Source organism: Vidua chalybeata, chromosome 1 (genome assembly GCF_026979565.1).
Source record: "Vidua chalybeata isolate OUT-0048 chromosome 1, bVidCha1 merged haplotype, whole genome shotgun sequence".
In the NCBI taxonomy this organism is placed as follows: Eukaryota; Metazoa; Chordata; class Aves; order Passeriformes; family Viduidae; genus Vidua; species Vidua chalybeata.
Window position 1 is genome coordinate 106,433,498 of NC_071530.1, and position 13,056 is coordinate 106,446,553.

At 40.7% G+C, this 13,056-nt stretch overlaps 1 protein-coding gene across 6 annotated transcripts in view; it reads right to left on the reverse strand.

The window, feature by feature from the left end:
* The window catches only part of TMEM241 (transmembrane protein 241), a 54,684-nt gene extending 45,577 nt beyond the window's left edge, over window positions 1-9,107 (reverse strand). For all 6 annotated transcript variants that reach the window (XM_053952911.1, XM_053952902.1, XM_053952918.1 and 3 more), the window contains exons 1-3: window positions 8,982-9,107; window positions 5,540-5,586; window positions 3,734-3,811 (exon numbers count right to left, since the gene is read on the reverse strand). In XM_053952911.1, the coding sequence (XP_053808886.1) occupies window positions 3,734-3,811; window positions 5,540-5,586; window positions 8,982-9,053 (197 nt within the window). In that variant the 5' untranslated portion in view covers window positions 9,054-9,107. The remainder of the gene's footprint in view (window positions 1-3,733; window positions 3,812-5,539; window positions 5,587-8,981) is intronic.
* Window positions 9,108-13,056: the final 3,949 nt, after the last annotated feature.

Sequence of the window (13,056 nt, forward strand, 5' to 3'; positions counted from 1 at the left end):
GATCTGATTAATTTTTTTTAGCCATGGTTACTGTAGTAGGATCAGGTTTCAGTTCTGAGATGGGGCTTCAGAACTTGCACTTCTTCTATTTTTGATCTTGTTACTTAAGGGAAAAAAGGGATCAGGTAGGTGGTAAATTTCAGAGAGAATAATGTAAGATTTTTGGCAAGGGAAGAAAGGAGTAGCCGTGAGGCAAAGGCCTGAATCAAGGGCTTCCAGGACTGAGGACATGGCTGCCCCACTCACTCTTCCCAACCTTTGAATTAAAGTGGAGAAAATGTTAATGGGCAGTGCTGGTTCTCAAAACAAAACCAAACTGCTTGTCGTTCTTTAGTTTGCATTACAGTTCCAATTAACATGTAAGATTTGAAATGTAATTGTAGATACTGGTACACCAGCACACTTCATGGAACACGAGAAAACAGACCACGAAACACTGAAATCAGAACAGTATGAAGAAAGATAAAACACGCACAAAGATTCATGTAATCACAGACAAGGGAAAAACCATAAATACCTCATTTCCTCTGTTATATATATATAATTTTCCAAGATAACAAAAACCCAGGGTCACAAAAATAATGTTTAGATCCTTTAATTGGCATAAATATTTGCCCTGGGTTTTCTTGACTAGTCACCATAAATTTTTATAAAAACACAGTTCCTTTTGAGGTTATTGACTTCAACTGGAATCTCATCAAGTCCAAGATCTTATACTGTCATACCTCATTACCAATGAATTCACATCAGACACCAACAAAAATACCCCTGCACTATTGGAACAGCAACAAATTGAAGAAAGGGGGAGGGAAGAAAAGGAAGTGACTCTGGGAAGATAAAAGGAACACAGGATAAAAAACAAATTTTCATTTAGAACATAAAAATACCACTCTTTCATGTTCCCCACCACTAAATTGTAGGAATCCCAAATATGTCTTCATCTCCAATGTAATTCTGTGAAGTGCAATGGAAAAGGACTTAAGATGCTTTTTCCATGATGTAAGCGTAGAATTTTATGCTGCCAAGTGGGAATTTCAGGACTGAAAAAGAATGCATGAATGTTTGATGTAATGTGTCAGCATCAACAATCTGTCTTGTATGTAAACCAATTAGCAGCTTCTCCTGTTGGCATTATACTGATGTACATGCAAAGTAGGAAGAGAACTGATGAGTTTGCGGTAGTTGTAGGGCTAAACCCAAATCCCATGATAAGCAATGGGTAGGTTCCCCCAAACAACACTTAAAGAAAGGCTCTGAGCTGCTGCTTAGCTATGGGTGAAATGCAGCACTACAAGACATGCCAATCATAACACATCAGACTTATGTGCCTACAACAGTTAGGCAGAAGCTGGGCAGCAGACTGGAAGCATTATGCACATGCTACGTGTTGCTCTGCGCTCCACAGAAGTCTTGTTTTGGATGAAAGCTTTACAGACAGTCAATATTTGCTGTTTAGAAACAATGAGGGAAAGTTCCTTACAGTATAGTCCTAGGGGGAAGCAGAGGCAAAGCAGGTTATCCACAAAACCTGAGTGAGCTTACTCTAAATAATATGTTTTTATTTGGTCTTTATAGTGAAGTTAGTATTCTGGACTTTAGACAAAGGGCAATGATCTCTATGTAATACCTTAATTCTGCTGAGACACCTTGGGATAACCTGAACTGGCTCAGAAAGTATATCAGATCAGTCCATGTGACAGAAAAATCGAGACTTTGTGAACATAAACAAACAAATGGATGCAGTTTATAATTTGAAGCACGACGAGACTGAAGACTGGCTATGGTATTCCTAAGTATCCTACACATAGACAAAACCCTCCCCTCTGACCAACAGATAGATTCAGAAACAGATATTTTGTAAGGGGGGATGGAAATGTCCATATCCCAGTAGTAGCATTAAAATCACCTTTGCACATTATATATGTTTATTTGTTTGTTTGCTGGTGAGTTGTTTGATTGGTAGTGCTTTGGAGGTTTAGAAGGTTTCCATGTTGGGGTTTTCAGGCTGTTTTTTTGTTTTGCCTTTGATTTTTTTTTTTTTTTAATACAGGAGATGAATGTTACAAATCCACCTCTGCAAAGCAATAAAGCATGTGCCTAATCTTTGTGAAGAAAGGCTTAAACTCATGTTTAAATAGCTGAATGAATTATAGCCAAAGAATGTCAATTAATTCTGCTTGTTCCATTCAGTCTATTCTAGAACAGGTATTCTGTATTAACCAAGCTAACGAAGAGGTCTCTCAAGAGGTATTTCAACCCCTTTCCCTACAGTGTGCTGACATCTAGTGGCCTCAAGTCTCCAGGGTCAAAATATGAACTAATTTTTCATCCAAGCCTTTCTTAGATAAAAACAACCTCTTTGACATCAGCGAGTGGTTCTTGTCCTCTATTTTCTTTAATATTTTCCCAGGTTTTGAAAGGATGAAAGTATATTTTTCCATGCTGGGAAAAAAAGATTCAGCTTCTTCAATTTCATTATTTGAAGCAGAAGTAATCCTTAGTGTACAAAAGCTGAACTATAAAAGGATATTACTGATGGTTGTATTCTTCTAGACTGTTTTGTGATGACAAAATATACATAAACAATATAAATTTGATATTTTACATATATATATGTATATATGTATCAGTAACTGCCAGCAAAGCAAGGTTTGAACCCTAATCCTGTCTCTGCCAAAGTCACTGACAGCTTTTACGACACCCTCAGTTTATTGCAGCTATAAAATAGGAAACTGAGTTCTGTTTTCATTTACGACCTCACTTATATTTCCATGGTGATGTAATCACTTGTATGGACATGAAAACAGAACACAGCCTGATTTTTATGACATACTCACAGGATTTAATTCCAAGTGAGGAGATTCAATTTTTCAAGCAAGCCAACTGTTTGAATCTCAAACAGAAAGTTCATCAGTTGTCACTTGCTAATACAGAATCACTGAGAAAAAGGTACATTAGAAGGGGTCTGGCAGTCATTTAGTTTAAACTCTCCCAGCTTCAGAGTCAAGTCACATTACTCAGGTCATTGGCCAGGAAGGTTTTTAGTATCTCCTGAGATGAAGATCCAATGATTGCGCTGGACATACATCTTCTAAATGGTACCACTCTGCACAATGAAAAAGATGCTGCATTCCACATTGCAGAATGGATCCACCTGAGCAGAGTACAACATGACAACTCTTCTGAATTGTGCTGGCCCACTCAGCTCAAGCAGATGATCTTTGTCTACAAAGCACCATTTAATTTGGAGTTTTATTGTTAATATCAGTTAGGAAAAGGCAAACGATCCCCATTTATAAGACACAGCTCTCAGAAAAAGGCAAATCACATTTGCAGACTTCACAGCCCTGAGGGTTTTGAGGAAGATTGTGACAATGCTCTTAACTAACATTACCAAGCTTTTTCTTACAATACTAAGAAACAATCCAGGGAAGAGATATGGACAGATGTTTGGATAAGACATCCTTATTGCTTTCACTATGTGCTTTTTGGTTGTCTTACCAAGGTTAAATTGAATCCACTTTATATAAGTAGTCAGTTTAAGGGTGTGTCATTGAACACCCATTTAACTAAAATGTGAATTCTCTTCTACATCTGTGAAGCAGAACACCCACACCCCCACACACATCAAACTCTATTTTAGCCAGTTAAAAACATCCATGACCAACTTAACTATGTTGTAATGCAGCTACAGAAAATAAGTGTTTGGCAGATACTAAAAAACCTACAGTACCTTGAAGACAAGTTTATCTCTACCCAGCCCAGCTTCCAGGAGATGTGAAGCAGAAGTCCACCCACCAATGTTTGCCACCTGAAATAGAATGACACTAGGAAATAATATGTGAGGCCTAGGGAGTACGTGCAGATAGCTTAGAATAAGTAGCAAGTAATGCACACTGACTTCTTTTACACTTTAAAATAAGTTATCAGCTTTTTTCTTCCTTAAGCTAGTGGTTTTCAGAGAGGTGTTCCATGTTTCTTGGGTGAAAATCCTTGAATATTTAGCACAGTTCAGACAGAGATATTGTATTATAATGTTAAATGATATTAACATTCACAACAGGTATAGAAGTGGGTTTATTTATTACTCCCATTCATTGCAATGCATTTAAGCAATTATTTAAAATCTTTCTCATGCATATACAAATAAACAAATATTCACTCTATGCAGTACTAGTGCATAGTGGTAAATATTCAATGCTACTATCACAGCTCACTTCACCTTTTTTTGGATGAAAAGCATATGAGAGCTTAAAAGCCAGGTTTCCCTGACATTTGCTGCAGGTTTGACTATGCTCCATCCAAACCAGTGGTGAAATCCCATCAACTTTATTTTGAAAAATTTCCTCTTGTCTCAGGTGTTAAGGACAGAAGTTTGTGACAGTTTCAGATGCTTAGGACTATGCAGTATGGTCTTAGATTATACATGGAACAAAACGAAGGACAATGAACAGTAACAGCATGAACTGAGAATTACATTATTTTCCTCTTCGCTCATCTGTCACAGGTCTAAATGAAAGTGCATCTGAGCCACTAAAAAAAAAATCAAGGAAAGGTCACTTTTAAAAGCCAAAACTTATGGAAAAAAATATTGAAATGCTGAAATGCATTGCAAAATAATAGGAAAAAGAAATAACTGTGGTAACACAGATGCCATAAGGCAGTTGCTTGCCATTGAAATACACTTTTCTGTTGATTTACCATGTCTATTTTACATAAATTACTCAAAATCCTCTCCCCATATGATAAAAGCCTTGTGCAAGAGACAGTCCCTGTGTATGTGCCAGAACTGAAGAAAGCATTCACTGCATATCTAATCGAGCTGAATACATTCAAAGTAAGGGGAGATTCCCAAGGCAATTATTCCTAGAGTTGATTGTAGTCCTGGGACTGCAAGTCAGGCAAAAATGTAAGCCATGCTAAGCAGCAGAAAAGGAAGTAAAGATACCCAGTGTCTGCAGGTTTTAACACCATCTCAAAAATGGGGGAAGACTTGGCTCTAAGAGCCCAGATTTTTACTAAATGTCTCATCAACAGCATTGATGGAATATATGGACATTTATCAAAACATTAACTTTCTCATTACAGTCATTAAGACATGATAGTGACTCGTGATGCAGACTTACAACCAAGGCTAAGCATGAAAAGAAGGAACATGGTATTTGTGAATGCCTAAAGATGGGTTTAAGGTTGGTTTTCTCTAGCACAGCAAAAGAATGCATCATAAATACACATCTTCCACATTTTCCTCTCTTCCAAAGAAGAGAAGTTGTACTGTAATTGCTACTTTTCTATGCTGAAGCTTAGGATTTTAAGGAAAATGAGAAATTATGGACTCTATATATCTCAATTACATCACCTCCATGATGTTTAAAAATTAACCAAGACACATTAATGAATATTTTATTAAGGCTTCATGAAGAATGTTCTCTAGACAGCAAAAGCCATTAAGGACAAGAAGTAGTAAAGTTAGCTTCAGCAAGGAACAGCAAGATGTTAAAGTAATTTTTCAAACCACAATTCTTAAAACCATACTTACCCTTGAAAAAGGGTAGGGTAGGTAAATTGCAGGACAGACAGGACATACTGGAAAACAAACAGCAAATTAACGGACATCAAACACCTATAGTTCATAATATTAACAAACAATCACAAGCAACAAAACAATCACAAAAAGTTCTCATTTTGCTTTATTTTGGTAGAAAAGACAAGAAAAAGTTTAGTGATTTCACTTGTTGTGGTGTATTTCCTCCCCCTTCCCTCATCGGGCTGCACTATGATCTCTGAAATGCTTGACAGGCCTCAATCTCGATGAACACCATCTGGGCTAAGTTCCACTTGAGCTCAGCAGAAACACTGTTGGCTCTCAGGAACTTAATGCTGTCCAGTGAGCTCCTGCTTTTTAACAAACAGCCTTGGAGATAAATTTTTCTTGCCTGTATAAGAACCCAAGTGGAACAACATTTTTGTTATTGAACTTTCAGAGAAAGTTACCAACCCGCATTGAGGCCAGGAAGGACAATCACTTTGTCTAAACCCAACTCTTTTGTGACCCTATAAACAGCAGTCTTGAGTGAGACCCTTTAAGCTCTTCTGGACCACAGCAGGATGCAACCAGCAACCTCTCTCTGTGTGGGACATCTCTCAGAGCCAGCTAGTTTGCTACACTTGGAAGATCTCTGAAGGATGATGATGGATCCTGGGCTGATACCATCCACTCCTCAAGACTCAACCTTTTTCCCATGAAGAAAATGCAAGAATATCCAAAGTGAGTACTTCACTGAATTTGAGGGGAATTTTTCCTGGGTATACCTTGTACATGTCCCTTTAGTTCTGAGTGTGTGTGAATGTGGATATGCCGTAGAAAATTCATTAAGAATATTGCTCTCTTTAAGTTTGTAAGCAAGATAGTGAGTCACTGAATATTAAATTCTATATGAATCTTTTGTTAAATTGATTAAATTAAGCTTTTGATTAAGAGCTGCTATGTTTAAGTGGTGTTATAACCTTTAGACTAAACCATTCATCAAATCTGGGGTTAAGTTTGGCAAGTGGGTCCACTATGAATGCTGTGACTCAGTGTGTCTTATTCCCTTTCCTATTCTTACCTCCATGCAGATAATTTTTGGTTGATTGATTTTTAGATTGATTGATTTTAGTTTGATTTTTAGTCTGCTTCAACCATCTAATAATGATGTCATAGATGTAATGATGTAGTAATGCAATAATGATGTACGATGTCATAATGTAGTATTGATGGCAATAGAGTGAACCTTACAAACAAACTTTATTGTGATTTTACTTTAATATTAATCTGCTTTTGCCCATCCCTTTTCTGGTGATTCTCCGAGTGACCTAAACCACTCACTTGCGGCACTTCCCATGCCAGAACTGCTGGATGCTGCCTCAGTCACTGTGGAAAGTAACAAGCACTAAAGTACATGAGGCATGGAGTGGACACACTGAACAATGGAGAAGGCTGTCATCTGAATTGCACTTTCACTTTCTGAACACAGTCCATACATCACACTGAATGGAAAAGGATTAACAGGAACAAAAAGCCATAAGCACCAGTCAATTAAAATCATATCACACCAAACAGGCAATCTTTGGCAGAACGAAGAGCAATAATCTAAACATAATTGTCTCCTTATGGCTAATGTATCTTACAGACTTAACATTCTGCTTACACACTATTTTGTGTAGAATATTAAGCAGCCCATAAAGCCCATCAGAGATGTAATACATGGGGGTAAAAAGCAAAATCTCTGTCATTGCTTTAGCCTGCTTTGTCTGGGCCTGTATGTATGGATGCTAGTGTCTCTTCACACTAAATATGTATATATGCAAATGTGGGGCACAAATACATGCTTTCTAGGTCTAACAACTTCCCATGATGAAGTATATAAATACCACTACTGCAAAGGAGAAGAATGATTGAAACTTCCTTAGAGGAAATGAAAGGTACCTGCTGTTCCTTCCAGGAGCCAGCAGAAGCTGTCAAGGGCAAAAGGAGAAGCTGAAAGATTTCAGCAGAGAGCAAACTGTGCTGAGCACCTTGCAAGGTCCAGTTTTCAGGTTTGTGGGGTGCCACTAAAAAGCTGGCATTAGTATACAGAGACAAGGCATGTTGATTCACAACAGATCTTTTTACACATACACCTGTCAGAACTGCCATGTGCATTTTAAATCAGGATGATCTACCTACATGTCTGTACCCCTGCTTGCATTTGCACACCACCTTCAACAACTGAAAGGTCTGTACTCTGGTTATTTTTAACTTTATTACACTAAAACCTACATGCAGGTTTGAAAATGGAGGCCCTGTGTCAATGTCCCTATGACCTCCCCTTAAGAACAGTTAAGCCATGATGCAACCTGGCAGCTCTTTTAGCCCCCTTCTATTAAACTAATCACTGCTCCCAGCAGTCTGTCAAATCAAGTGCATTATCTCTCCCTACAACTTTGCTTCACATTTGGACTTCAGTCTACTTCTGGGCATCCTTAATGGCAAATGTATCTTGGAACAGAAACCACTGGCCAATGCCCAGAAAAGATTTCATTTTCACCTCTGAAATGCTGCTTTTCTCTAATCCTCCCTCAGAATATTCGTACCCTGATTGCTTCACCAATATTTTTTTCTTTCAGAAATCTGCACCAGAAATACAGACACACTCTCTGACAAATAGGATAGCACAGAGCAGTTACTCTATCTCCTCCTCCCAGAGTGAAAAAACTGCTTTCAAACTTATGCTTAAATTATACAATTTTACTCACAAGGCAGCCATGTTCAGCCTACTTCTTATGCTTAGACACTTCAGCAACACTAATATGAAATTGTTACACAGTGGAAAACGAAATTCTTGTCCTTAATTCGTCAGTTAATTAAGTTGTCAATGGAAGTTAATTTTTGTTTCACTTCTGAAATAATACTTTGAATATTTCACATTTTTCCCTTGGATAGTTGATATCATTGTTCCAGTTAACAGATCTTCTTTTGGGAAAGAATGCTCTTGCCAGACACCCGATAATGAAATACATACAGCATCAGCGATACATTCAGTGCAGCAGAACTTCTGGCTCTATAACACTTCATTCATTGGAATGATATGATGTCAACCTCCTTGCTCTCCTAAACAAGACTACAATGGAACTTATCGGACGTGCAAGGGTAAAGCTGTCACACACTGAGCAAAACACTGAGCCTATCCGCAGTTTCTGGAGCACGCTGGGATGGGAGGCGGGCTGGAGTGCCACGGACTTTTTCACTCGTGGGGTAGCCCCGTCCGGGAAAGGCTGGTCCTGCCTGAGCAGGGCAGGGAAAGCACAGGGCACCGTCTCTCCTCCCTGTCCTCCTCCCGCTCCTGGATCCCTGCACTTCCCTCGCTCCCGCAGCCGCGGACCGGCAGCCAGCGCCCCCGCACCTCCCTGCGCCCCGCCCGGCCCGTCCGAGACCGGGGCGGCCCCGCGCCCACGCTCACCTTGTTGGTGAAGCTGGAGGCCAGGTAGAAGAGGCAGAAGGCGAGGCCGCCCGCCGGCCTCTTCAAATACATCAGTCAGCGCGGGCGCGCAGCGCGGCGCGGCGGGCGGCGGCCATCGGCCGGGGCAGGGACACGTCGCCTCAGCGGGCGCCGCCTCTGCGGGGCCGCTGCTGCCGCCCCGCGGCCGTGCCGGGCCCTGGGCGGCCGGAGCGGCCGGCAGCACCGCAGCCCGGGCACAGCCACGGCCCAGGCGGCAGCGCCCAAACCGTGACCGGCCGGGTCTTCTCTGGGCTTGCTTCTACGGGTCTTCCCCGTGCCGAGTGCCTCGGAGCTGGGTCCAGCTCCGAGGCACTCGGCACGGGGAAGACCCGTAGAAGCAAGTCCAGAGGAGGGACGCAAAGATCATCAGAGGGCTGGAGCTCCGCTCCTCTGGAGGCAGGCTAAGAGAGTTCGGGATGTTCATCCCGGAGAAGAGAACGCTCTGGAGGGACCTTACACCAGCCTTTTAGTATCTAAAGGGGACCTGCAAGAGAGCTGCAAAGGGACTTTTTACATGGGCGTGTAGTGTTAGGGGGAATAGCTTTAAACTGAAAGAGGGCGGATTTAGACTAGATGTAAGGAAGATATTTTTTACGGTGAGGGTGGTGAGATGCTGGAACTGGTGGTGGATAACCATCCCTAGAAGTGGTCAAAGCCAGACTGGATGGGGCTCAGAGCAACCTGATCTAGCTGAAGACGTTTAGCAGGATGCCCTGCCCTGGAATGTGGTCAATCAACTTGGTCAGTGCCCTATTTACAAGGCTATCAGTCCAGTGGTGGAGTGAGAGAGGGCATCAAGCTGGTTTTGGTGTTGAATTATGACAACACCAGTCTGACACATCAACCCAAATTAACATCCTGGCAGTGAGGTAAAGATTTGGCAGACAAGCTGCTTAGCTGACCTGGAGATACATGACTGGTAGTCAGTCACTGCACACTATAAAAGTCCAGTCCATTTCCATATGGTTAGGTTCTTCTAACATATCCCTTCTTGGAGTGTGTTTGAAGATTCCTCCTTTGGGTGGGGACACCCCTCAAAAGTGAGTGAGTGAAAAAGATTTTGCCCATGGTCATTGACATGCGTGAATGACATCCATCTCTGCTTTAATAACTATTTATTTTTTGCTAGTTTTAATAGAATTGCTTTAATATAGTTGCTTTGACAGAGTGCACTGTACCATCCTATTCTAGTAGTTTTATCTTCTATAGTGTGTAGTAAATAATTATGGGTAAGATCTCTTAGTCTAATAATTTACCATAATGAATCATTCATTTTTATATAAATAGATCTGGTTTACCATCATTTATCCTACAGGACAAAGCTGTACAAAGGTTCAATCACACCTCTATAATTTCTTAAACTTAAATCACAAACAGTCTGAGGCTAAGATTGGATCCAGCTGCACCTTGGCTCCTCTCTGAGAAGGAATTTAGAAAGCAAGGGTGTCCTTTCTGCACCTCATGGCCCAATGGGAGGGCTTCTCTAATATATTTTGTCTGAAGCCCCCAACCACACTCATGACAAGAAGCCCCTGCTTATTGCAGGGGGGCTGGGCTAGATGGCTAAATTTAACGGCCCCTTCCAACCAACTATTCTATGATTCTATGATTCACTGGTGACGTGGGAGCCATAAATATCCCAGGCAGGTCAGAAGCAGTGAAAGACACGCCCTGTCAGGTCATGGTTACTGGGTGATCTTTTATTATGACCTAGGTAAGCCTTGTTTTTCCCAGTCCTGGTATTTGCAAGGCCCTATCTTTACAGTTCTTACCTTGACTTTGCTCAGGTAACACAAACTACCGGGCCCTCACTGTACACATACACCCTCTTTTTAGAGGACAGAGCAAAGCAGCATAAATAAGGAATTATTTATGAGCATGGCTTAAACTAGGGATGGAGGGAGGCACTAAGTGGTCAAATCCAGGCCATAACATGAGCCTGTCTAACCTGCTGCATTTAGCCTCCAAAGACAAGATCAACAGAGTGCAACAGCTGAACAGCTGACCAAGATAAATCCAAGTATTTTGGTGCATCAGACACGATCCTATCTGGTTTGTAAGGCAGTGGTCCAACACAGACATCGATTTCCAGTGCTGAAATGTTTGGTCCATCCAGGTTCACGGAGATCACTGATGAGCCACTGTAATGGAGGTGTTAGAGATGGCAGGGCAATCAGAGATACAGCATTTCCACTGTGCAGAGCACCTGTTTACGTACAAATGTGAAATGTGTATATGGCAAACAAAGGCACACTTTGCATTGTGCCACAAATTCAGCCTGTAAAGCTTTAAAAAAGACTAAGTAAAGTTTATGGATATCTACAAAGACTAATGTAAGTATGCAGTAAGACTGCTTTTGACTTTTTATTACAGTGGCGTATCACTTTCATGCAAAATATTACAGTGATATCTCTGAGCTTTTTGCAGTATTTCTTAGTAGAAGTGATACATATATCATATATTATCTTGATATATCATCAATGATATATTTTCTTACAGCCAAATACAGAGGCAGGTATGAATTCTTGTACACCACTTACAGTGAGGGATTAAGAATGAAGAGGTAAATTTCTGTAAATTTCTTAACACAATTCAGTTCAGAGCTTGATCCTTTCATATGAGAGGTCATGGGATCAAGGCCTAATCAGGAAATAAAGAGACTAAAATAGAAAACTTATTTTTGAAAACTAAAAACTTAATAACAAGACATAGAATATTTAGTTACTGTTCGTGTCTTTCTGAATCAAAACCTACCAAAACCCATTTTCTTTATCAGTGCTTGTACAGCTGTGCAAGAATAATGATTTTCCCAGGACAGCAGGACATTGCTTTGATATTCTGTTCATATATAAAACTGCTGATTTTAGACAAAAAAGATAGAAGGGAGCATGACAGTAATCTTCATACCCCAAAAGGGTACTTCTTTTCCCAAAGGGAAAGAAATAAACTCTTTTCACCAGGTTAAGTGCAAAGAGGGTAAGAAACATGCTGGTACTGCATCACCAGACAAAGCCACTCTTGCCAGCATTTGGCAGTGCTGCGTGTCATTGAACCTGACAATCTTAAAGGTCTTTTACAACCTAAATTATTCTGTGATCCTAAAATGCCTTCGTGGCACAAGCCCGTGTCATGCATGCAGGTTGTGTATTACAATCTGGGTCCCCACCCTCTTCCAAATGGATTGTCTTTTAGCAGGGAACTTTCTGGGGTAATGAATTCTGGAACAGAGTGTCTTAAGAGATTGAAATGTGTTACGTCATTGCAGGTTGCTAAGGACAAATAAGAGGAACTTTGGCCGATGAAGCTGATTCTTGCATGGCTGAGAATTGATATGAATGGCCTTACTGGGCCTGCCTGACAGTACGGGCTTTGCCAGATGTAAAACAGGGAACTTTTGCCCTTGCAGAAGTGCAGCTTTCCTAGGCTGGTTTTCAGATTATCAACAGTGACTGTGACAGCACATTTGTCTGACTGCAGACAGATACCTTCAACAGGTGGTGATAAGCCAGCCAGAGGAGATTTCTAGGCATTGCTTCCTTCCTTTAAGGAAACTTGCCCAAGCAGACCTAACATGTCATAGCAAAACACTATCCTTTCGCTGCTGTCCTGGAAATAGGGCATTTTACTCACAACACCATTTTCCAGATAAACATTACATATAAAATTGAGATGTAAAAGGCAGCAGGTCACATACAAAGTATTTAAATTTGGATCTACAGTGATTTACAGGATTGGGATCAAATTAATTTGTTTGCTTATGATGTGGTTAATTTGTTGTATTTTTTTCCTGTTCCCTCAGTTACTTCCTGAAATAAAAACAAATGCCAACTATTTCATTTCACAGAATCAGTTAGGCTGGAAAAGACCTCTAGATTGAGTCCAATCTATGACCAAACACCAAGTGGACTAGATCATGGCACTGTGTTCCACATCCAGTCTTTCCTTAAACACCTCCAGGAATGGTGACTCCATCACCTCCCTGGGCAGTTCACTCCAATCTCATCGCCCTTTCTGTGAAGAAACTCTTCCTAATGTC